At 42.5% G+C, this 26,732-nt stretch overlaps 1 protein-coding gene across 1 annotated transcript in view; it reads left to right on the forward strand.

The window, feature by feature from the left end:
• The window catches only part of NDUFA10 (NADH:ubiquinone oxidoreductase subunit A10), a 50,953-nt gene that overhangs the window by 18,586 nt on the left and 5,635 nt on the right, over positions 1 to 26,732 (forward strand). Inside the window, exon 9 of the mRNA XM_019554439.1 lies at positions 12,126 to 12,234. Within this exon, the coding sequence (XP_019409984.1) occupies positions 12,126 to 12,234 (109 nt within the window). The remainder of the gene's footprint in view (positions 1 to 12,125; positions 12,235 to 26,732) is intronic.

Consider the following 26,732-nt stretch of genomic DNA (forward strand, 5'->3'; position numbering starts at 1 on the left):
ATGCTTATCTTTCTGGGATCCTATGACCCCAGCTGACTTCCTGCCTTCGGGCAGGGGGCTGGACTCAATGATCTCCTGAGGTCCCTTCCAGCCCTGATGTCTATGAAAGTCTATGAAATCTATAAACTTGGACAGTTGACAGAAACACAGTGGCTCAATCCATATTATTTTCCCAGTAAAGAACCTAAGTAAAAAGCCTTACTAATTCTAATCCAGGAATTAAAGTATTGCTGTCCTATGTCATTCACACTCATGTAGTTTGGATGATTTTAAAATATTGCTGTTTCAGGACATTTTTTTAAAGACTCTTGTTTAATTGGATTATTGGAGATAAGATTTGAAGAGAGACTTACTGAAATAACAAAAAATAATTTCTTAGGATACACTGTATATGCAGTAAGCTTTTTCTGCTGCAGGAGGCACTGCTAGCAGAGAGTGTGTCTATTTTGTGTCTACACATTCTGTGTACCTGAGGAGAGATTCCTTTAAATATGATGGGGCAGAAACAAGCCTTTAAATGTCTTGCCCATGAATCTTTTGGGACCCCAAAATGCCCTTCTAATACAGGCAACCAAGCTGACCTGTCCACTTCTGTGGGAGTTGTGCCTCAACAGAAAAGATTTTAGGCTCTATGTCAGTTGATGAAAAAGGAGATAGCAATCCTAACATTCGGAAATGGTGAGAAGATGTGTAAATATAGAAAAGTTGAAAAGAGCAGGGACTAGAATGTTAACAGCAGGAATGTCGAATTTTTGAATGCACCTGCTAACATGTACATTTCACAACTTTATGTTGCAAATTGCCTTAGGTACTTGTTCTGTTCTTACTGCACATAGTTGTATTGGCTCTAGAGGTAGCAAAGTCCTAATGGACAGCTCCTCTTGCTTCCAGTAGAGGATTGCTCCCCCACCTCCCCCACTCAACACATCCACCACTGTGATGTTCTTAATATTGTGGGGTGGGGTTTATGGAGCTTTCTGAGTGTCACCTGGAAGATTATTCCTGAGACACACATGCCACAAGTGCCCCAGGCAGCCTCTTGTGTATGACACAGATCCGGGAATAGAAAGCAGATCAGCTGATTGGGCAGGGGAAGGGGATTACATTGGTCCTTGGGTAGGGCACGCTGCTTAATTTGTGACCCTGCCTACCTTAAAAGGTTGATCCCCACTGGGCTAAATCATTAGTAAGAATTGTTCTTGATATTGATTTAATTTTTCCCTTTATTTCAGTACCTTTTCTCATTATGGTGATTAATACTATTTTCCTTTTTTCTGCCTTTTATTTGCTTATGTTATTTCGAATGCATCCTGAGGTTACAGGGATGCATTTCATTATACAAGGATGACTTTTCATATGTTAAAGGAAGGTTCTCTGTATTCTGTGTCTTCGTTCTCCTAATTAAATGATTTTAAGGTGGTGGTCTTTACTTCCAAAGTCCCTAGTTTGGTTTTTTTTTTTTACATACTATGCAAAGACACAGTGTTTTCCCTTAGTTGGTTGCAGCAGTTAACAAATTCACACTGTACTCAAAGCTCTGCTGATTCATATGCCTTAGTATGGCAAGCACCTTTTTACATAATTGTTTAAACAGACTTGCAATGTTTCACTTTCACTGAAAGCAGCATTGGGTGGAATTTGTCAAATAGAAAAAATACAGTGGTTTTAAAAATAAAAAAAATAGTCACGCTTCAACTTTAGGAGTATCAGCAGTAGAGAAAAAAGATGAAAACTAAAAATGTCTCGATTACTCCAAACTTACAATAAGCATTTCACACAGTATTTAAAGTGAAACTCAGTTGGTTACTTACACCGAGCACAGCTATCAGGTCTTCACTTTCTGAAAGATTAAAAAAAATACTCTAAAGTTACTTGTTTTTGTACTATAAAGGGACTAACAAAGGTTTGTTTGTACAAAGTGTAGGAAGGAATTAGAGGAAACCATTCAAACAAGGTAGTGTTTAAGTTTTATTGTAAGGCACGCCATCGGTGAACTGCAACTCACAATATACAAGGAAGCAAAACACACTGCTAAATATTTAATTCTTTGTTAAACCTTGTGTATGAAGAAACATCTTTTTTCCATGGATATTTTCATTCAAGGTTACTTGAATTGCTTTTAATTGTTCTTCATGGCAAACAGCTGTTGCTGTGTTTTTCAAGTTCTAATCTTAACTAGGTACTAACTTAAGTTGTTCTGACAACATGGGTTTTGCTGTCCTCCATACCTTGCTAAAAATACAACCTGCCTTCAGAAGATGACTCTGAGGATGCTTTTTATATTTAGATGTATATTACAAATGTGTTTTAAATTTCAGAAGCATATGCCTGCAAATGAGAATTCCCTGTCTTTAGTACGGCAGGCTTCACCTCTGACACACTGAAGTCCTTGTGCTAGGCTGAAATAAACATGTACAAAAAGAAAAGTTTGTGTTGCAGTATTCAGCCTGAATTCTCTAATGTGCCAATTGCATTCCATAAAATTTAACACCAAGTAAAAGTTGAAAGTTTATGTGCTAACTCATGAATGATACACCTCACACTCCTAGGGTTTTATCCTTACCTTTTTTTAAATAAATGCAAAGCAGTTACATTACCAAAACAAAAGGTAATTTGCAAAAGAATCTATGTCAATAACTGAACTACATCACATTTAACAAAGGCATTAATGATGCTCTTCAGTTATCTCCCTGTGTCAGTGATATTACATTCTTCATATCCTCTACCCTATAGCATGTTCCCTCCCCTGATACCTGAGAGGAGAAATAGCTCTGGTGAGCCCATTCATCACAGAGGCCTTTACTCATTGTTCTCATTTTTAATGGTTTGGTGCATAAAGGAACTGCTTTTCTAAGTGTGCTTATTTATTTCCCAAGTGGGGAAGGCTAGGGATCCGTTTTCCATGTTTGAGCTCATGCTGCCCCCATGTGACTGTTAGTTCATTTCATGCTGTGGGACAGAATGCAGCATGGAGCATCAGTTTCACATCACAGTCATTTTCCCTGCCATTCTTCCAGTTTTCATGGGGAGCAGTGCAGTTCATTTACCTCACTTGGGCCCCCATTGTTTTATGCCAGTTGTTTTGGCAGGCATGCCACAAATTAGCCCTCTGCTCTCTACAAGTGCCATTCCAGCCCCCTTTCCCTGCCTGATTTTGCTGCTCTGCTTTCTGGTCCCTGCCCTATGCTTCCTGCCTGACCCTGCTGCTTTGCTTCCTTCCCTATCTGTCATTGTGCTGCCTGTCCCCTTCCCGATTTCCTGTGTGCCACACACACAGGCAGTCCATGCCATGTGTGGCATCTGTGCTGCAGGTAGGCTACCCCTGGTGTAAAAGATACCTCTTTTAGGTTCTAATTTATGGACATAAATGAGAATATAGGGAGGTAGCAATAAACTATAATGGTTATAGCAATAGAATAGGAGGCTTGGACTTGGATACTGTTCTCAGCTCTGATACTGGTCTGCTAAATGACCCCGGGCAAGTTATGTGCTGAGAGGGGTGGCTACAGGGTGGGCTATAGCCACCCCAAAATTTGCCATAGCCACCATTCCCAGTGCTGCTGCTGCTGCCTACCCCGATTACAGCCCCGGCTGGTGTAGCCCCTGGCCTTAAGCCCACAGTGGGCAGCTTGCCCTAACCCCACACACAAATCAAGGGGGACACATGGCTTCCATGTTTCCCCCAGGGGTGCATGCAGCAGCGGGGAGTCTTACCCCCTGGACAAGCTCTGTTCAACCCCCAGCAGGGTCGCATTCACTGCCCAGGCTGGGCAGCGCCAGCCACTGTCCCACTCCCTCCCTCACTGTGGGGGCCTCAATCTGCCCCTCCTCCATCCCTTCCCTCCACAGACAAAGGGACTTTGATCCTGACAGCTTGCAGAAAAGGACAATTTTCTTGCCATTTTCCAGTTGCTCTAATAAAAGGTATCATTTTGGAACCAAGAGTTCTAGTTTTTTGTATGTCCGTGGTGTTTAAAATGTTTTGTTGCAGGTTGCCAGGCCCTAGGCCATTTAGATCAGCACTAATGCCTTTTAAAAAAAATTCCACTTCGAAATGAGTGGGCATTGAAAGAAGTTCATGGAGCATCAGCGTTACATGATCATAGTGACATATTTCATTTAATGAGTGGATTGCTGTAACAGTTTTAGCTTCTGCATAGATTTATGGTCCAGTCCTTTGTTGAATGTGTTGTTAGAATCCAGTCCTTCAGCTAACGCTACTAAAAAGTGACTGCTACAGCTGTGTATTTGAAAAGCAGAAAAAAATCAGTTAACTTTCTCACCAAGCTTACAATGTAATCATGCATGTTCCCATCACAGATCAAATAGTGCTTTTAAGTGGTTACCTATGTTTTGTTTGGTGCCATATGCATGGTATTAGCTGAGCTACAGATGCACAGGAAATACTGAATGTATTGTGTTTCCAACTCTATATCATATTAAACTTCTGTTTTGTTAGGCAGGTTCAAAGTTAAATGCAGCCACTGCTGCCCCCTTTTCCCGCACCTTCCCCCACGCACAGATACTTTTGATGTATCTTATATAAGGTATAACTTGCAGAGGCAAAATTTAGCTTACTATTAGTATCACTCATACCTTACAAATTGATGTGCATCAACACATATTTTATTTAAAAGTTATTTATTCAAAACCAAACTAGCAGCCTGATGGCTTTGCTGGAGGAAAGAACCCCCCAAAAAGCCAAAGCTTACCGTTTGTGTCCTTTTAATTGTTTTGCTTGTTAATAATTCATAGATGCTAGGGTCGGAAGGGACCTCAATAGATCATCGAGTCCGACCCCCTGCATAAGCAGGAAAAAGTATTACTATATCTCAAATCTAATGCAGTAAATTCTCCGATATTTTTCTTGGCAGAACATCAGAAACATATTCTTGAGCTTTTACTGAAGGGATGTCAGATTAAGAGTAATTGTCTTTTGGTTGTTTCATTTCTAACCTAGCTTAGTTTAATTTCAAGTACTGAGGAACTTCCACCAATCTCAGACACTTCAAAGTTGATTCATTATGTTTGTTCTTTCACTGTATTTAAGTGACCGCCTAAGAATGCAGGATTCTGTTTGAATGTTAAAATAAGGGTGTGAATTGCACAGGTGATGCAGTATGTAGTGAATGTGGTAAATTGTTTTTTATTTGAGCTTTGCTTCACAGAGGTAGTCCAGCCAATTCAGTTTTACAACTATAAGAAACAAGCACACTAAGTAAGGAAGAGAACTGAATGGACACTTGTTCTGAAACGAGAGGGTTTTTTTAAATTGCTGTTTCAACAGTCCTTATTTTTTGGTGCTGATTTGCATAGAGTGTAATGTGTTATCCAGGAGTGACCTGGTATCCGCCCTGAGATGTAGAAAACTTTTGCTTTTATCTCTGATAAAGGAGTGATTCCTACAGGCATATGAGTGGAGAACAGAGATGCCATGCCATCGTTTGAAATCATGCTAACTGGATAATCTGTCTAAATGTCTGAGGTGTGTTTTCCAGCTTGCTTTGCATCTTACTCTGATTTCTGCTGGGATCTGTCTGTCACCTCTAGAATTATTCCTTGCATCTCTGTATGACTTAACTTGGAGTAGATAACTGTTTTTTTTACATTAAGCCCTGTGGTCCCCTCCTGCTATTGAATGTGGTTCATGTGCCTTCTTAGGTTGACGAGTAGCTTTGTGTTGGAGAGGGGGTGGGGAATGGGACGGGAACTATTTTTTTTTTTTTTTCCTCTAGGCTTGAAGGGGTCATGCTTTAAGCTTTTCTCTAAAATGGTTAAAGTAGAAACTTACTTTTGTTTTTGAATAAAAACTGAGATCCTTGGGAGATTTGAGGAGCTGATGCTTTAGCAAATGCAGACATTCAAAACTTGCAATAAAATTAGGAAAGTTGGCAATGCTGTTTCTGCACAGAGATTTTTCAGAACTTTGTTTAAATTTTATCAGGTCTTTCGTGCAACTCCATGCCAATGCCACAGGACTTTTACGTGGCTATCGGAAATGCCTTTCACAAAAAACTTTGTGAGGAACAGGCATTCCTCTGTTTTGGTCTCAAACTAGAATCAGTTTTTGCTGTCTAAAAACTATCCTGTTAAGCTGAGATTCCCAAGAGAGACAATTTGTTGCAGATGTTTCGACCATCTCTGCTCCAGAACTAGAATATGCATTTAAATGAAAAAGATTCCGCCTATAATATTTTTAAGATGATCATTACTGATTTCTGTTGGGGAGGAAAAGATCAGCATAGCTCTGCTGGCTCTTGGCAGTGGGTTGACACTGGCGTTAATATGAAGTATGATGTGTAAAGAAGAGCCTACAAGATTAATTCTTTTGTTAAATAGGAGGGTGATGCAGCATCTTGTGGCAAAGTCTCAGCTGAGCAAAGTACTTAAGCAAGTACCAAAAATTAAACCTAGGCATAGTCCTGTTTAAAAACAATATCCATAGCTTGTCTTGCAAATACTGAATCTGAGGGCATAAACATACAGAGCAATTATATCAATATTGATATAACCTGTCAGGATGCAATTATATTTCTAAAATCATGCAGACATAACAAGTATAGTAAAGCCAGGATAGCTTTAAGCAGGGCGATAATTAGGGTAATTAGCTAAAGTTACTTTAATACAGGATCATACAAAATGAACAGTTAGATTATTGATAGTTGTTGCAGTAGCCCTTTGTTCCCTTTTAAAGTGATTGCATAGATGAATGGAAGTGCTGTCTTAACAATGAAATGCAGATTGTACCTGGTTACTGTGGTGCCAATGGATTCTCTGTGAACCAGGAGAGAAGCTCTTCATGGGAGAAATTAAAGGACCAGTTCCATGGTGAACTCCCTTCCGCCAGCCTTGTGGCTTACTTGCAAAACTTAACAATTTGTGTGTTCCCCTTTCTGCAGCACTGTTATGGAGCAGATTTGGCAGGTGTGAAGGTGCTCCATATTGAACCCATTGAAATTCAGAATTGGAGCAATTGCTGTTTTATTTGATGATTCCAGGTGGCCTACTGCTTTTTACCCACTGTTCCTATCTCTCTTTCATCTTTATTTTTGCATTCCTTTCTTAGGGCAGGAGGTTAAGATGCAGGCATGTAGGGGAGTTGTGTACATGATATGGCTTCAAAGAAGCCACTTGTTAGGAGGAAGGGCCAAAGAAGGCTCCTCTTAGGAACATAGAACTGGAAAGGGCGCTTCAAGCCATAGAGTCCAGACCCCTTCCTGTTTTACAAAAGACCGCCTTGTGCTTTTTTTGGCAGCCTGGCGTCTGTAGTAAGCCCAGGGCTCATTTGCATTTCCAAGGAAACACTTTTTGGCCCTTCCGTTTGAGAAGACAGTATGAAGAAAACCAGAAATCAAGAAAGGCTCATATTGCACTTTTGTCAAAGTGTTTGATGGAGCACTTCAGGCACTGGTATCCTATAATAATTTATTGAGGGTTAAGTAAACCTGTACCAGCATCACTCCTTCTGTCCCTCCTGCTGACAGAATCTCTTAGGGGGGGAAACAGTGCATTAAGATGGGTAATGTGAGCTTCTGCAGGGAATTTCTCTGACATTTTCATTCCTATTTTTTAAAAAATAACTATTTGGTCTTCTCTTTCTTGTCGCCCCATTCCCATATTCCATCTTTACTTTTACATTCCAGATCTTGAAATACAGTTTAGGAAGCTGGACCTCACAAAGAGGGAGCTGAAGTCTCAGACGGAATAACATGTAGATGCACATTTTAGCTCTCAAAACTGCATTCATATTCATTGTATATTCACTCTTTAGGCCTATCTGTACTGGCTCCCTGCTGAGCTCGGTACTGCTGCCAAGAGCTAAAGACCCCATGAACTTGTTTTCATACCAAATGGTCCAAAGTCTAGCAAGGTAGGCTGAGCAGATGGCTTAGAAGTGGCCTCAGCATGCATCTCAGCAGCATTCTCCATCCTTCCTTCTTGAGAGAGCCTGCAGCTCACCTCCAGGGCATGCACCCAAGGCAGTCCACTTTGTCCAGTTGCTAGTCTGGGCATACAGAGAGCCAGAGCGAGTGGGTGTAGCTCAATTTTCGATGATGGTACTAACCATTTTAAGGATGTGGTCTAAACATGTTTTTTTTAAGGCTGAGTTTCCCCTTGTGTTTATACAATACTGAACAAGAGGAGAGCGCCCAGTTCAAGGGCTTGAGGGCTCTCCAAGAGAGTTTGGTAACACTGCTTTGCACACAATGCAGATTTGCTTCCATGTCTGTATAATAAATATTTGTACATAAATGAGCCATTGAAAATCAGGAACCCAATTGTTAGCTTACATCTTTTTTTGTATCATTAACTTTGACATTCTGCTCCATTACAAAATTGTAGTTGATGCATTTTCCATAGACTACATATAGATGGCACTGTTGGTCTATATATAATGAATCTAAAGAGTGCTTTCTAGCAGTTTCTCAAGCTCTTAAAATAAATTGTTGTGGGTTTAATGTGTTTCAGTGCTGGTTTGATGGACTATCATTTGTGGGGCATTGTTTCTTACCACTCTGATCATAGCTAACCTGCCACATTAAAATTACAATGTTACAGCATGCCAGATTCTGTCTGGAAATGTTCAGATAAAAGTTATAAGGACACTATCAATTTTCAAAGCATTGTTTCTGTCTACAGTTCTGTCCTACTTGTTGCAAGTAACACTCACAATTAATACAAGCAGTACATTTGGGATGGGAATTTTGTGAAGACAAGCAGTATTTTGGTTTGGTTTGGTTTGTATTCAAATGCATACACGGCATATTTTTAAATCTTGTGACTGGAAGAGGTTGAATTAATAAGTGTGTGATCTCTTAACAGAGCAAGAGAGAGTACTGTACAATGCAAAATTGTTTTAATATGTTGACATATTTTAAAACCATTTAAATTTAAAGTATAGCAGTACTAAAAACATGAAAAGTATGGAAACACAGTTACAGCATTCTAAGTCACATTTCCTCTAACCTTTTATACCCTGGAGTGACGCATGTATTTTGGGGATTGGTCTACATTTGAAAGTCTTGGTTTTTTTGTTTGTAGTAGAGTTTGGCATATGCTATTAAAATAATGTGATGGCAGGGATCCTGGTTTTCTCTTTTCAAAAATTGCAAATTCTCTGATTAACCCCCCCTCCCCAAAATCCTTATTTTTCCTTGATTAAAATGAAACACCACTGTATGTGTGTGTATAGATAGACTCACACACACAGTGTATGTATGTATATATCTCAAACAATAAAAATAGGTTGTATATTATATTTAGATATATTATAATGCTGTCTACCTATCTATAGATATGTTGAACAGAATATTTTTGACATATTTACAATTTTTAAAGCTATTTGGAAGCTTACCAGTGCCTCAATCACTGTAATAAAATAAACTCTAAATACCTATAAATTTAGGTGTTTCATTTTGAGGTTTTATCATGGAAAATCAGAGCTGCCCCTGCCCCCTTCACTCAACAGGATATGGGTCCACAGCTAGAGCAGAGCCTGTTTGGGGGGGGGAGGGGGTGTCACCTACTGCAGGCTCAGGGCTCCCTGCCTTACTGCTTTTGTGGCCCAGAGGACAGGATCCGATGTGGCAGGACAGAGCAGGGGTGGGTGGGAAAGCTCATTGTCACCATGAGCCCCCGTGCCCTCTCTGGTGAGGTGCCCCCTGCCCAGCCGGCAGCAGCAAGGGGCACAACCCTGCACTGCCACCCCCACTGCTGTTGGGTGAGCATAGGGGTGCCTCGTCAGGGTGGCACAGGGTTTGCAGTACTAACATGGAGCTTCCCCGTCCTGTTCTGTCCTGCTGCACCAGCTCCTGCCCACTGGGCTGCGGAAGCCCCAGGGGGAGGGCAGCAGGACAGGAAACCTGAGCCTGCACTAGGTAGCCTGCTCCCACCTCATGCACAGACCTGAGGGCACGTGTCCCCCCATACCTCCCCCAAGGGAGCACATGCAGTGGCTGAGCCAGCCCCTCTGCCCCACAGACGAACCTCCTGCAGCTCTGTCCTACTCTCTGTGCAGGCTCTGTGGCCGCGCATTCTAGCCCCACATACTGCTCCAGCTGGGCAGCAGCCTGCCCAGCTCCCATGTACCACCCCAGCCTGCCCAGCCCTGCCCAACTCTCTCCCTCCCTTACTATGGGGGCCTCAATCTCCCCACCAGACGTACCTGTGGGAGCTGCTCTCGGGCTGCCTGGCGGCCATGTGCATGTGTACGCGTGCACATGCACGTGCCAACCCCTGCTAATTGCCCTTCTCCCACTTCCTGCAGCCCCTGGCAGGCTGGAACTCTGGCAGCCTTCAAGGGGAAACCCACAGTTCCCTGCGTTTTTCTCCTTTAAAGGAGAAAATGTGGGTTTTTCCTTCTAAAAATGAGAAAATCCAGATTTTACCATGTTTTTCTGGATCCCTGGTTATTAGGTATAAATTTTCTCTGTTTGCCAACATCATTCTGCTGGGGAAAACCCCTCATGGGGACCACTGTGAAGGTGACCAGTAGCAGTCTAGCTTATTTTGCATGCTGAATAGTAAGCTATAAAAACATAAGCATTTTTATACTAGGATAACCATATCCAAACTTGGAGGATTTTGCCAAGTTACTGCTATAGACAGAGCTAAAGAAATAGATAACATCTAAGACCTGGTAAAAATACAGTATTTTCATTGGTGTAACTATGCTGGTTAGGGGTGTGGAGTTTCTTCATGGAAAAAGTTACACTGATATAACCCTAGTATAGTGCCTTTGCGCTTTTTGTACTGATATATCAACAGCTTTATAGGTTATACCTCTTTGCATATAGCAAAAGGAATACTGTACGTCAATGTTGTTGCCTTAGCAATGGGGGAGTTGTACAATTCTAACGATATGTAGTTAAAGCCATAGCATTTTTTGGTTTAGACATCACTGTGGTGAACTTCCAATCATCCATCAGAGAAGGGGGAGGGCTTATTCATAAGGCAGATGCAGTGGTTGAGAATAACTTCCTTTACAGGAATGCTCACCTGTAATTGGCCCTAGTCTTCCTGGTTTCTCTGTTCTGCTAGTTTCTAACCCTTGACCTCTACTCATTCAACAACAAAGTACTAATACAGTACGGAGGGTGCGTTGCCTCTGCCTCTGTTCTAGTCTCCGATCCTGCCAGCCAAGTTATTTAGAGATGGCCAATAACTGAAGCAGACATTGGTACCTGGCAATGCACCTTAACACTATTTTGCTAGTTCTTATTCAGCGTGACTGCTTTCTCACTTGTAACACGTTGCCAGGTACATGTAAAAGCCCTTTCAGACAAGGCATGATAGGAAAAATGAGTAAGATTTGAACACTGTATATTTGGTCACATAGCTTCCTATATTGGAGGGAAGACTTAATTTAGTTTTCTTAAGCAGTGAGTAATATATAACTTTAAATGCCTTTGGAGGAAACGCACTTCAGATCTACATACAATGGTCATGTAATTCAGGGCAAAATTTAATCTACATAATCTAAGCAATCTGGAATTTAAAAAAAGAGCCAGTGTGAAACTGCAGTGTTGTGTACAAACTTTGTGGAACGGAGCCATGCATTCATTATTCAGATAACATCTTCATTTCTGTAAGGATGGAAACAGACTAATATTGATGAGGAAAACATCTCTGTTCAGAAAATGAAATATATCAATTCCTGGATTTGCAAGACATTAAATGAAGAACAAAGCTTCCATCTGTTCTATATTTATCTATTATTGAGTTACAACATTGAAAAATGTGCTTTGATAGAGCTAGAGCTCCCTTGTGGTAGGTGTATAATTGCTGGAAACCTTAGCATCAGGAATGTGAGTAGCTCTCTATTTGCAAGCAAAGGCTAAAAGGGGTAATGGTTACATTTTAAATGGTATGGTGAGAGTGGAAAGGGAATTGGTTCGTATATATTATATAGTAACTACAAGGGAATCGCAGATCTGCAGAAGTATATTTTAACTGAAAAAACATATTTTTCTAAATTTGATTTGACCCAAGCAGTGATTGGATGCAGAGGACAGGCAGACATTAGGTCATTTTGCTCTTTTCCAATATGTGTTTGAATTTCAAAGTTGATAGATCTATTTTCCTAAGAGATGGAGACATAACAGTACTTCTCTTTCTACCTTTAGTGTTGAAAACAAATACGAGGTGTTGGAAGCTACTTCTCTCCCTAACTACATCCCAGAAATCACAATTAGCGGCACAGAGTTTAATAAACTCCATTACGAGTACAGATCGGTAAGTAACATCGCTCTGGCAAGTCTATTGATGGGGAAAGTTTGGAGAAAAGAATGGAGAAAAAAATCCAGACTTATGCATGTGCTTAGACAGCCAAACCTCATGTATGTCGGTAGTCTGCATTAACATTGTATATGTGTCTGTGTTAGAGCTATGTAGGAATAACAGTTATATCAAGGGCACTATTTTTCATAACTTTCAGATTTTATTAATAAAATCTTGCATCGCTGCTTTGCATTAAAGTCGAGTGCCAGTCTAAGAAAGAGACATGTTCCATAAGCTGGCTTTCTGTGATTTGCTTCTAGATGCAGACTAACGGATTTTTTGGTTGTTTGTTGCTTCTTTTTTAATGGTCTCTGTCCTCTGAGAGCTAAAATTTATTCTTTAGGTCAGATAGAAAATTGAATGTCCTTTGGGCCATGTCTTTCTGATAAAAACCTTATAAAATACTTACAAAGAAGTTTTTTGATTTTGTAAAGTAGTCTGAGGGGATGCAGCACTTCATTAATTTTATAAATGTCATTACTTTAAATAAACAGTAGTTGAAAGCCTGTTATGACTGGCACCCCTTGTGGACTCCAAATGGTGTTTTTAAGTATTTACTTATTTTTCTGGTTTTGGAGATAGTGGCTCAAAATTGATTCCCCACTATATAGGGTCAGGCTTTATAGCATGGTTTCCATGAGGTCTTGTGAGACTGTGCAGAATTGCATTATGATCCTCATATTACAGGTCTTAAGCAGAGTGCCTTGCGGAACTGGTAATCGTAACTCTGTGGTTTAAGCCTGTTGAACACATGACATCTTACTATGTAGCATTCGACTATAAAATTCTGGTATCTTAGACCCATGAGGTGACTTTGAACTGTCAAAAAGAAAACATTTACATAATAAATATTGAACTTCCCAAAATACTTTGCATATTCCTCTCCTGTTGTTCCCTTGACAGTCAGATCTATATGCAGAGAGAGATGCTTTGGGTTGGGTTTGTGCAATTCTCCCTCTTCTGAGATTTCTACTAAACATCATTTCAGCTTGTAAATGGGGATTCAGGCAAAGCATTGGACAAACAGAAAGCTGCTTACCATGCTTTGAGTTCTCATCTGTTGACTTTGAAAACTCTTTATTAAGTTTGAGGGGGGAAATTGTCATCAGATTTCAACATCCTTGGGTGTCTTTTTGGTATCAGAATGTGAATCTAAAATCCGGTACTCTGACTAAGCATCTTTGTTCAAAGGATTTTTTTTTGAATTCTTCAGTCAAAAACAAAGACATCTTCCCCTATGTTTGCAACATACATGTAAGAGCAATGTATTCTGTGTATTTTAATCTGTGCAAAATCAGTCTAGGCTGATTATGCCACTTCTCTCTAAGATAAGTTTTCTATACTCCAATGTATATTGTGGTGGTGAACAGAGCTAATGATGCCACCAAACTTACAGTTAAAAGTAGCTTCACTACATCTTAGTGGGAGCTAGGGATACAAATTACGAAGGCGTTTTCTCCCTAACTGCTGTTACTGACACAGTCATCTTTAGCTTTGGCAACAAGTAGAGTGGCCCATTTCAGTTGGAAATTGGCTCTCAGAATGAAGTATGATCCAGTTCCCAGATGTGGTGGAAGGTTATTTGGAAGAACTTGAACATCCACATAAACCTCTGAGAAAGGGACGATGGGATCTCAAGTCATTCAGTTCCACCCTGATGCCAGTCAGGAAAAAGAATGTTTCTTTTGGGGCCAAAACACTCCAGATGTATAAGCGGAGAGAGTGTGTGATTTAGACTGCTGCCTTACTTCAGCTTTAGAAAATGACCAGAAAAATCTCACTCTGGTTTTTTTTTTTGCAGGCATCACAGATACCATTTTTGTTCTTTAATTGTACCTACAGATTGTGATTCAGCAAAGCAATTGAAAGCCTGCTAAATTCTTACTGACTTCAGTGGGAAAGCTTTAAGTGTTTTGCTGAATTTGGGCCACCCTTTCACCCTTGCTTTTTTTGTTCGTCATTTCTTCCTTTCTTACAGACTGAATTGAAATGGTAACAGTCCTTTTCTACTCTGCCAGCCACAGCCACTCAAAACTATTCTTGGCCAGCTGTTCTTCCCTGCTTTGCTCCCATCAGTAGGCTGACTGACCAAGCCCTTGCTGCTTTCCCCATCCATTTCCAACTGAAAATTGTCGTCTCTGAGAGAATTCCCCTTCTTCCATTTTGGATCTTTCCCTGCTTCTTAGATAGGAGCTGCAGGAGGTGCTACTTCTGCAGGCAGTCAGCTCGCTCCTTAACTTTGGGTTCTTGTATGGTGCCTTCTCTAGTCACTGGAAGAAAATCCAACTTTGCCAGAGTAGTGTAGAGTTGCTGCCATTGATCATGCATGGTAAGAGCGGAAGGGACACAACTGCATAAACTAAACTGCCCTTCATGCCTAGGAAGCCCTCTCGGGCATAAGGATAGAGCCAACTCCAGCCTGGATCTTGTGTCCAACTCCTAGTGTTTTAAACATGAAGATTCCTATTTGTACACCAAATGAGTAGGCTCTGTGCTATATAAGCAAATAACATGGCAAAGGGCATGCAAGCACTGTGGGCCTAGTCAGTTAATCAATGGAGACTTTATTATAGTTTTGTAACAGAATTGTGATTTAAAGTACGTGTCCAGAACAAAAAGGTTAGTGCAAACAGACTGATTTGCAAGAGAGTATGTGAAAGGCGTGCCGCCTCTATCTGCCATGAGGGTTTTGCAGCTGAGGGAGGAAGCACAGCAATATTGGAACCAGCCATAAATCCCCAGTTTTCCAAATAAATCACTACCTGTTGGCTGTTCAGCTCAGGTCACACAAATTGTATTGTTTAGCAAAGGCTGTTTACACATTTTATTACATTTTAGACACAAATAATTCTTTATTTAAAGTACTCATTAGTCATGAGGAATTGTGAAAAATACCTGAAAGAAAGGTTTAAGGCATATCTCTTTCTTCTAGTAATGAGGCATTGGATTTTTTAAGACTTATTGAGACTTGCTTTCTTCCTCCCTCTCTCTCTCTTTGTGTTGTAGATTTCCCCTGTAAATATTTGCTCTGCTTCTGAGGGAAGACTCTGTTGCATCTTTCTTTTCTGTATATTGCAACAATCTGGTGGGATTCAGCATCTGTACTCAGGCTTTTATATCCATTTACCTTATCACCAACCCCCCTAAAAGTAACTTCAGAGTGAAGTCCCATAGGTCACTAAGATAAGCAAGTTAAATTGTATATCCTTTTTCCAACTATACACAACACTTAGTGGGCAAAGCTACAAATTCTCTATGCTACCTGGGAAGCTTGACTACTTAGTCAGGTGTGTACACAGAGGGAAACAAAGCAAATGGTTCCATTTAATAGCTAGCATACTTAAATAACACTACTAAACACTCCCAAACTGAGTTAGAGAGTTCAGCTGCAACCTGCTAGAATTTCTGTTCTCACTATTCTTCCCCCACCCCCTTTTTCCGAGGCACATCCTTTTTTCTCAAAGTTAAGTAGATTGTGGCTTGAATGTACATCTGACACAAGTTGCTGTTTCACCTCCACAAAGAGAGCTGGATGATTTGGCGGGAGTCCCCTGCCTCCTGTTCCCCCACTGCAGACGAAAGGAACCTTATTCATTGAGTGTTTAAAATATCTTTGATATTACTGTCAGTTGAGAACTCGATGAATAAAAGTGTGTGTGTGTGTGGTGGGGGGTGATCACCACAAGCCATACTAGAGCCTATGGCTTGAACTGAAGCACGAGTCAGCTCACTGAGTGTTCATTCAGGACACTGAAGGGTGCAGACTCCTTCTTAATTTAAGTTCACTTGGAATTCCTCTGGAAGAACGGCTTTGAGCTAATACCTGTACAGCCTAGTATTCGTTATTTTATTTTCTAGAATGTGAATGTAGTACCATTACAATACAGGGAAGCAAAACTTCCCTTTGCAATCCTCCCTAAGCCCAAGGAAAAAAAGCAGAAGTGCTGCTATGCTGAATCACACCTGTGGTTCACCTATTCCAGTTTCTTCTAACTCCTCAGATGGCCAGCACCAGCTGTTTTGAGAAGAGGGCCCAAAGATGCTGTAACAGAAAGATATGTGATAATTCATCTCCCTCATAAAAGTCTGGCCTAAGTGCAGAGATTGGCAAAAATCCTAAATCATAAAATCCAATACCTCTTCCAGTTTTTTTTTTCTTTTTAAGCATTAACTGTCAGAACTCTGGATATTCTTGTTATTCAGTCTCACAGCCAACCTTAACAATTGCAAAATAATTTATACTTTGCAAACAAAAGTGGTGGCAGTGCAAGTCTTTTCATGCTGTCTCTTCAGTCACAAGTAGAGCAATCATATTAACAGGGTGCTTGACAGTGCCACACTAAGGTAGTTACACTTGCCCTGTTCAGGAAACAGTGTCAGGTAACCCCTCTCCTCTCTATTTGCTGTCATAGCCTACCCACAACATCTATGGCTTGTCAGTGGGTCATAGACCATTGGTTAAGGACAGGGTACAGAGACACCAATTTGTCATCTGGATTGGGTATCATGGGAGGTGTGCTATCTGCCTGGAGCCTGAATTCAGGATGTTGCAGAAAGACTGCCAAAGCTCATCCACCCTTCAGACCACTACCCTTTTCTGCTTATTTATGTAGGCACCACCAGTACTGCCAGGAATGATACTGAGCAGATCAGAAGCAACTATGAGGCACTGGGCAGGAACGTTGAGTTTGGAGCACAAATGGTGTTTTCATTGATCTTCCCCATGGGAAGGCAGGGGCCCAGAAGTAAACGCATGGCTGAAATGGTGGTATTGACATGACAGCTTCAGACTCTTTGACACTGGGTGGATGTTCTGAGGAGGAAGACTGCTCTCAAGAGGTGGGATCTATCTGACCAGAACTGGAAAGAGTATCTTATGACTGGAATGTCTACACTGAGGGCTATACTTTGTTTTGGAAGGTTAGCGTTAGGAGAAAAAGTGGTGGTGTTACCTTGTATGTCAAAAATACATATACTTGTTCCCTGGTTCAGGAGGAAGAAGACAGCAGAGCAAAAAGCATTTGGGTGAAGATGAAAGGTGAAAGATGAACCACCGATATAGTAGTTTATTACAGGTTGCCAAATGAGGAAGAGGAGGTAGATGAGGTACTCTTTGAGGCGGTGACAAATATACCCAAGAGCTAATGGATGGTATTGATGGGAGACTTCAATTTTCTGTACATCTGCTGGAAGAACATTGCAGCCAAACATAAAATGTCAAGCCAGTTCCTAACTTGTTTGGAGGGCAACTTTCTGTTCCAGAAAGTGGAGAATACAACTAGGGGATACAACTTGGATCTTGTCCTGAACAGGGAAGATACTGCTGGCAGATATGTCGGTGATGGGTATCGTGGGAGGAAAGCACGAGGCCAGCGAAATTAGGACTCTGGATTTCAAAAGAGCAGATATCAGCCAACTCAAGGAGTTAATGGGCATGGTGCAGTAGGAACACAGACTGAAGGATAAAGGCACCCAGGAGGGTCTGGAGCATCTAAAGGGCACAGTATTGGAAGCCTAGGAAGAAGCTGTCTGGGCATAATGGAAGCAGAAGAAGAATGGCAAGAGACAAATATGGTGGCACAAAGGGCTTCTAGGATGCCGCAAATACAAAAGGAAAGCACACAGGCAATGGAAAAATGGGCAGGTTACTAATGAAGCTTGCCAGGAAAAAGCAAGAAGCTGCAGGGACAGAATCAAGAAGGCAAAGATAAAGAATGAGCTTCATTTGGTGAGGAATGTAAAAGACCACAAGCAGAGGTTCTATGAGTAATTTGGCCAGAAAAAGAGGACCAAGGAGGCTATGGGTCAACTGTTAACTAGCCAGAGAGTCCTCTTAACATAAGATACAAAGAAGGTGGAACTACTCAACAGCTACTTTGCCTCAGTTTTCATACAAAAAAAATTAAGCTGCAACTAGATACCTCATAAGGATTATTTGGAGGTGAGATAGCAAAAGAAACAGAGAGCTATTGATGGATCTGATTGAATTCAAGTCAGCAGGGCCTAATGAACTTCATCTCAGGGTACTAAAGGAACTGGCACAGGAGATCTCAGAATGGCAAGTGGTGTTGAATGGAGGCCCACAGGGGTCTGTCCTGGGCCCAGTGCTGTTCAACATGTTTATTAATGATTTGGATGCTGGCATAAAAAGCCGTACAGACACAGACACCTTCCCCCTTCCCCACCCACCCCGTCAGGGGGTTTTTAAGCCTTCCTCAGAGGCATAGGGTATTGGCTGCAGTCAAGACTGGGGATTTTGACTGTGGTATGCCTGAGGGGACTTAAACCTATAGATTCCTGACTAGAGGAACTAGACAGCAATTGCCATCTTTTGGGTCAGGAAGGAATTTTATCCCATGGACAGACTAATATGGAACTGTGGGACACATGGTCCTTTTCTTGGGTTCCTTTTAGCATATATTAACTTTTACAGCAGCAGGACATTAGCCACTGTGGTTCCCCTGCTTTACTTGTGGCAGGTTAGGGTGTTTTGTCTGGTGTTGTGTTAGGATTGACTATGTAGTTTGCTGAGAAGTTAGATAATGGATTTGTATTGTATGGCTTGAATAGGGATGATACTGCCTCAGGAAGAGGGTTGGACTGGATTGACTTACGATGTTTCCTCCTACTTCTCTGTGATTTTATGAACTACTGCATAAGTATCGTGGCTAGTATCTGTTGTGTCTTGTTCTCATCCTTCCCCATGGGCCAAGAGTATAATTTGTTTTGATGGGCTTTTTAAGTATAGAAGTTGTTATGAATTTGTTACAGAAAGCAAGGTCAAAATAATATCCTGTACATTGAAAGTGGAAAATGATGAGGTTTGTAATGGCTTCTAGATTTTTAGGGAGTTTGTCACATTCTTTGAAGGAACCTGGAGAAGGTTCTGTCTTCGTATGATCTCTGTGTGGGGACCTACCAAGATTGTCTTTTTGTTGATTTCGCAAAATCTGGCATTGCCTGCAAAATCCATGCAGGGGAGACAGACTTATTGAAAATAAAGTGCTAGGTCCCCAGAAGGAGCCAGCAGTCCTCAGGGCACTGCAGCAGCCCACTGGGGGGGGGGGAGTGGGTCTGCCCGCTTAACAGGCTGCTGGCAAGATGGTTGTTGCCCATGCCTCTTCCTGCTGATTGGCTGAAGGGGCTGTCTGTCATGTGGCCCTGCCCCTCTGCACCAATTGGCAGCAAGGGGTGGGGTCGCATGACAGGCAGCCCTTGTAGCCAATTAGCTGTGGGGCGACCAAGGCCCCTCAACTAATCAGGGGTATTGTGCGGGGGAAGGGGCTGCTTTCTGCCCACAAAATGGCAGCTGAGCTCTGCAGTCTGCCCATGAAATTGGCAGGCAGCCATCCCAAATTTGGTAGGTCCCTAGTTCTATGGTCTGTGTTGCATTTAAAAAAAAAAAAAAAAAAGGATTTTCTTGTATCGGTTTTTATCTGTGTGTGGGGACAGGGCAAGCTGCTGCTGCAGGCAGGGTGGTGCTGGGCTCTCCCTGGCAGGGGGTGGGTGGTGGTGGTGCTTGGGGAGAGCTTGGTGCAGCCCCAGCCTGCATTGGCAGCCCGCCCTCACCCCACATACAGATCTGGGGGCACTCACCCCCCATGATGCCCTCCCGGGGTGCGGATATCAGCAGGAGTTGCCACTCCCTCCCTGTGCCCCCCAGACAAGCTGCTCGCAGCTCTATCCTGTGCCCTGACCTGCCCTGGCTGGGCAGCCCCTGCCCCAACCTCACTCCCACTTCCACTCCTTCCTTCACTGCAGGAACCTCAATCTGCGCCTCACCCTCACCCCTTCCACCACAACAAATTTACCAGCTGAACCCAGCTGCTCCCCATACTGCCGGTCTGTGCTCCCCACCATCTGTGTGATGCGCTGCAGCAGCACACATGCACAAGGCATTTATCAGCGACATTATCGGCCACACCAGCCAAAAAAAGCTGGTTGCTGGTACTGTCAATTTTCCTTACATCAGTGCTTATCCAATATGGGACTGATGTATCAGTGCACCTCCATCTTTTTATCTATACTCACTCACTTACTCTGTGTTCAACTGATATATATTTCCAAGTTGCTTTAAAATTGTAAGTATATCAATAAAACATTGTGCTCACCTGATTTATATAAATAAATAAATAAATAAATAAAACAACTTGGAAGCCTAACAGTGCCTCGGTCATAATAAAATAAATTCTAAATACCTATATATTTGGGGTTTTTTTATCATAGAAAATCATCCCTGTCCCCTTTGCTTACCAGGATGCAGGTCCAGCTGAAACAGTCCCCTGGCCCTGCCAGTGCCCCTCACTTCCCAAGCCACAGCCCCCGCCCCCCCCCAGCCCTATGTGCCCCTCACTCCTTACCCACTGCTCCTGGGCCCAGCCAGTATCCTCACTCCCCACCCACAGCTCCCCAGCCCTGCCAACACCCCTCACTCTGAACCCATGGTGCTCAGAGGCCTGCTGGTGCCTCTTACTCCCAACCCACTGCTCCCTCTGCCCCCAGCCCCCCAGAGTATAAGGAAGAGGATGGGTATGTGGGGTAGAGAGGGTGTGGGCACAGGCCGCATTTGTGGTGTGGGGGGAGACAGATAGGTGACATGTTGGGGGAATGGGGGGTACATGCTTCCCCCCCCAATTTCTGTGCACACAGCGAGATGCAGGGTGGCAGCTGGGTCAGACCAGCTCTGGAGGAGCCACCTCCACAGCCCTGCAGGTGGGACCCAGCATGGAAGGGAAAGCTGCTCTACAATGACTGCCAAGGTGAGGTGTCCCCTGCCTGCCCGGCAGCAGTGGGGGGCACAACTCTGTGCTGCTGCCACGCCTGACGTTGTGCAGCACTCCCTCCCACCCTCTGGGCTGTGGAGCCAGCTCCAGCCTGCAGCTAGCCTGGACAGGCTGCAGCCCAATGCCTCTCTGTGTGACCAGATATCTGGAGGGCACTTGCCCTCCCCCTGCCCCTCTCTGCATCATCTATGCCTTACTGCCCCCCACACATGGCCTGTGTCCATCTCCCCGCCATCCTAATGCATCTTCTGTGCCCCTCATCTCCTCCTCCTCCCCCCTCCCCATAGACTTAGCTGGAGGGAGGTGTTCCACCACTGTGTGGGTGCCATGTGCATGTGTGCACATGTACATGCACGTGATTTCCCCTGCTTCCCACTGCCCTCAACCCCAAACAGCCCCTTGTAGGCTGGAATGCTGCTAGCCTGCAAGGGGAAACCTGCTGTTTCCTGAGTTTGTCTCATTTAAATGAGGAAATCTGCGATTTTTTGCAGCAAACTGAAAACTACTCCTAACACTCTTGGTCTACTTTGTGTCCTATTTATTATTTTCTGTACCCTTATTCATCTACGTGAACATTGGGATCTAAGAACACATGGTACAAATGTGGCCTATATGGACTGTTATTATCGGTCAAAACACCCCTCAAAATCTAAAGATAAATGGTTATGTAAAGAGTGAGTTATAAATATTGGTTATTAGGAACAGTAGCTGAAGAGGAAATGTCCTCTGCTCTCTCATATTGGATATAAATGAGCCTGGATTGTGTTTGAAGTGCTGCTCTCATTGCAAAGGGATGGATATCTTGAATGGTAATAGACATTCAGTGGATCTACAGTCTTCCTGTTCATAAGCATAGTGTTTTCAGGACTTCAGGACTTCCACACTAATTGTCCATTTAAATTGCATATAGCAGTTCTAAAAAGAAAATGTTTTAGCTGCTGGGATACTAGAATCAGGATGAGCAATGGGGAATGATTGTGTTAGAAATAATAGGTTGAGGTTTAACCTGGTAATAATTCTACACTGGAGTAATAAATATTTTGGCCTTTGGTCTCAGATTGTAGATCTGTGTGTGTTGGCAGGGGGGAGGTGTTTCCGAGCAAATACTGAGTTATGTATGTTTATAAAAGTTCCCTCCCAAGCTAGACGTAGCCATGTATTTTAAAGCACTGCAGCTCTTTCTGCATTGTAATTAAGCTGTAAATTGGTCTTCTACTTCAGACTTATCTTTCCAAAATTACAGAGACCATATACTCTTAGGGTATCTCCTTTCTGCCTTGTCTGTGACTGTATAAAAGACAGCTGCTATGGCAACAGCATTTTCTATTTTCCTTCCTCTGCTATTTTTTTCCCTTTCCTATCTTAAGCTGTTTCCATTTTTCAAGATCCAGGTCTCCTTTCTGGTTTTTGTTGTTGTTGTTGTTGTTTTTTTTAATGGAGGTGTTTGACAGCTTACGTAGACAACGCTATCTGTTGAAGCTTTCTGTTTTGTGCAATATTTCTTTTTTTATCAGGTTCTAAACTAGAGAAAACATTTTTCACCATCAGGTTCCTTGTTTGTGAACTCATTTAAGCTAATTATATGATGATGTTTTTAAAGATATTTCTGATTTTTAAAAGTTGAGTACCTTAAGCAGCTGAAACCAAGAACATTTGTAATGCTACCCCAAGCCATCTCTAAAAGTTACCTGTAGATGGGAAAGAATGAGTGGTTTGCCTTTTGGTCACTTTTATCTATGTAGAGAACCTGAAGGAGGTCAGACTGATCACCATATTTGGGGTCAGGAAGGAATTTTGCTCCGTGGTCAGATTAGTAGGAACTTGAGGGGTTTTGCCTTCCTCTGTAGCAGAGGGCATGGATCTCGTGAGCATCTATTTATATTTCATAGAATCAGGACATTGGCTGCTGTTGCCCTTGCTTTACCTGTGGCAGTTTAGGTTGTTAGGTCTGTCAGGGTTCATGGTAGTCTTAGGTATACTTTAAATTATGGATTGCATAGGATGGTCTGGATAGGGAGATCCTCCTGAGGCAGGGAGTTGAACTATATGACCTCTGGAGGTCCCTTCCAGCTGTTCTTCTCTTACAATTCTGTGTATTCTTATGCTGGTGCCAGAGATGTTTTAGCATTCTGGTTATGCCACTGGAGAAGGCTTTTAACTTCCATTTGATTAAACTGTATTGGGAAGATTGTGATTATCTGCAGAAAGGTGCATCTTGGTATTAGTTGTACAGGGAACTGATTTTTCAATTTTGTGACCAACAAAGGGCCAGGGCTTGTATAGCTACTGTGACTGGCTGGCCTTTGTCCAGGAGGTGAGGAATTGAGCAAAGTCATTGAATTGCAGAAAAATGGGGCTTGAAGGGATCTCAGAAGGTCATCTAGTTCTACCTGCTTCTTGCAGCAAGGGCCTCTCTGTGTGAGCTGTCCCAGACCAATGCTTCTCTGACTGGCATTTCCAAGCTTCCAGAAACAGAGATTCCAGCACCTCCCTCTGTCATCATTAGGAAGTAAGCCAATCCCATAGGGATTTCCCCAAAGGGCTTTGATTTTCTCCATAGCCAGTCTGAAGATCTGCAGGCCCAAGGAGACTCTAAGCAGCTCTGTGCCCTCAAGACTTAATCACTCAGAACTGGAAGGAGAACCCAAATGCTCTGGCTCCCATACTCCCCAACCCCAGGCAGTTCTGCCTTACAGACCAAGAGCATGGTTTTTGTCTAAAATGATCATAAGGAAGCTGCAACCAGTGCAGAACGCAGCAGCCCACCTTCTAATGAGGGTGTGTCACCAACTGCAGCCAGCTTGACTGCACCAGAGTCCCGTTGTGATCCTTAAGATCAGCCAAGAGCAGACTCCTACTAGAACCATCAGTCTGCCTGGCAAAAATATATGGGAGGTCTTTCTCAGCAGTCAGTTGTCTGCTTTGGACCTCTCTACCCCTTGAGGCCTGCCAGAGCCTGAGCCTGGACATTTTTTTTGCAAGTGCTTTCTATTTGGGCAGGCATTCTGCAAGTAAAGCTAGCTGGGATACTGTTTATGGAGCTTGTGTTTCAGATTTGATTCTACTTGTTTTTATGTGTATTTCTGTCTCTTACTATAAGATACCCTGAGCCTATATAGAGGACAGCATATAAATCTAATAAATAAATATTTTACTTCAATTTAGCAAAGTGTAGGTACTTTTATCAATTCAGTACTCCATGCACAGGCTAAAATGGATATTGATTTTATCAGGAATACTACATTGGTAAGGAAATGCAAACATTTTGAGTTTTGCATCAAATAAAAACACATCTTTGTGCTATAATTTACATTTTTTTTAGCCAGAACAGCAAATACCCAAGAATGTCTCAGAATTAAGCAGAACAATATTTAAACCTATTTTCAATTTTTGGATTTTTCTTTAAGAGGAGTGGTTTTTCTTGAACAGTGCTTTAAAAAGACAGTGATTTTTCTTTAACTTCATTTTTTATGGATGTTAGTTAACTGATCTTAGCTGCAAACCTCTGCAAATTGTGGCTTCTAATGGTGCAGCAAATAAACCTTAACAAGTAGCAGTGATGGCAGGCGCTGCCACAGTCCTTACTATAAATGGTCAGTAAATGAAAAGGCTTGGATATTGACAAAAGATTCTGTGCTTTGCAGTGAAGTCTTTGCGTGTTTAAGTGCTCTTTGATCAACGTTGTTCAAAATGTGTTATTTATAGACAATTTTTAGCTGTGAACACAGCAGTTGGGAGAAGGAGAGTGGTTATTCTCTTTGGTCCAGAAATGCTGGCAAACAAGACAGGTTCCAAACTCTGTGATGGATTTAGACTCTTTCATATGGTTAATATTCTCCAGAGCTCTGTCTCTGCATGTCTGGTTTGAAGTTATTTTGAGGATCTGTGCAATATTGCCACAGCATACAGCAAACACCTTGCTGAATCTGTTAGCTGCTCTGCAACACATACCTTTTTTAAAAGGCATTTCATCATGTTTATAGTCATAACATTTCTGTAGCAGTGTTCCATTTAAGTGGGAAGTCATTCTTGCATCTTTTTTCCCCATTTGCCCTTTTAAAATTTCAGTGGTGTAATTCCTTTCAGCCAATTTCTTTGAGCAGATTGTTTGTTACAGTAATTTGGTTTTACTAGCTTTTCTGCATGCTTTTTAAAGTCTCTTGATTTACCCCTTTTGGCCATATTTGAATTCTCTGCAGTGTTGAGACTCAGGTTTCATCTGTCATCCCTTTTCCATCCCTTTTCATCAGTTATCCCTTTTCATATGGATGGGAAGAGTAGGAGGGAAATGATGGCTGAATCCAGTAGTGATTGCTGGAGGACATGCAGAGCTGGAGGGCTTTGCCTCTGTCCACGCCAGTGCTGGGTGGGCAGTGAGGAGCTGTGCTAGGGTTGGGCAGCTGGGTGCCCACATCACCACCCCTTCTCTCCATTCCCCTGGTTTCTGGCTGCAGTACTGGTACAGCTTCTAGCCCCTAGGGAGCTGAGCTGGGCTGGGTAGCTTCCAGGGGGAGCAGAGAGAAGCAGTGTCAGTACTGTTCCCCACTGCCTGGAAACTGCAGTTGTGCCCCAGTTGGGGAGGTGGAGGGAGGAGCTGGGGAGACGTAGTGGCAGCATCTGGCCCCTGCAAAAGGCAACCCCCGACACACTGCTGTCACATTGCCGTAGCCACCCTGCCCACAGTTGACTGGGAGTAGGTTCTTCTGTCTTGTGGTTTATAAAGGTTGCCAGCCCCTGCTCTAATGTGTACCCCGTTCCTGGGCTGCACATCTCATGCCAGGGGGTACAAGATGACATGGCATATGTTCAGCTGTCCATCGCAAGGGATTCCTCAGCTAGCTCTTTAAGTTTCCACAAAACCAATTTAATTGGCTAGATCTGGATCTGAATATTTACCTCTTACTAGATCTGGAGAAATGTTCTTATTATTTTCCTGCTAGTCAACCAGACCTTCCCTTTTGTCTAACTCAAGTCTAACTGAAAGTAGTAAGGTTTCTTCAGGACAGAGTAGTTTCACAAATAAACCAGCTGCTTGCTAACTGTATGGCATTGGCTTATTTTCATTGCTGTGCATTATTATATTGCAGGGGTTTTCAACTGTTTTTAATAAGTGTATCCCCCTGGCTGCTGCATGCAAATTCCCTGTACCCTTGGTTGACAACCCTTGCTATATCGTTTGTTGTTCTTATGCAGAGGTTTCGGGGGAAAAAAAGTGTTGTTAACCTTTCCTTTTCACCTCTAAGACAGGCCTCTGTGTGAGTAAACTGCTTTTTTTGGATCCTAGTTTTAAGTGGGAAGAAGATAATGGGACTGGTAGGCAGAGTGCACTCACACATGTAAAAACTAGAACAGAGGTTGGCAATGTTTTTGGGCAGAGTGCCAAAAACACCCATAACCTCAACTTGTAAGATGTTGGTGTTCCAATGCTTGTTGTGGCAGCACAGCCCTGGTCCCTTCCCTGAGGTGCATGTGCCAGGCAAAATGCCTTTTGTGCCACGCTGTAGTACACATGCCGGGGGTTTCCTACCCCTGACCTAGAATCTGTATAGGGCATAAGAGGAGAAAAATCATCTTACAACTAAACTGCACGTGCCCACAAGCTGTTTTGGAATTAACAAAGAGCATCCCGACTTTGATTCTAATGCCGAAATGGAAAAGATTCCCTCCTCC

Source organism: Crocodylus porosus, unplaced genomic scaffold (genome assembly GCF_001723895.1).
Source record: "Crocodylus porosus isolate Cpor-Errol unplaced genomic scaffold, CroPor_comp1, whole genome shotgun sequence".
Lineage (NCBI taxonomy): Eukaryota > Metazoa > Chordata > Crocodylia > Crocodylidae > Crocodylus > Crocodylus porosus.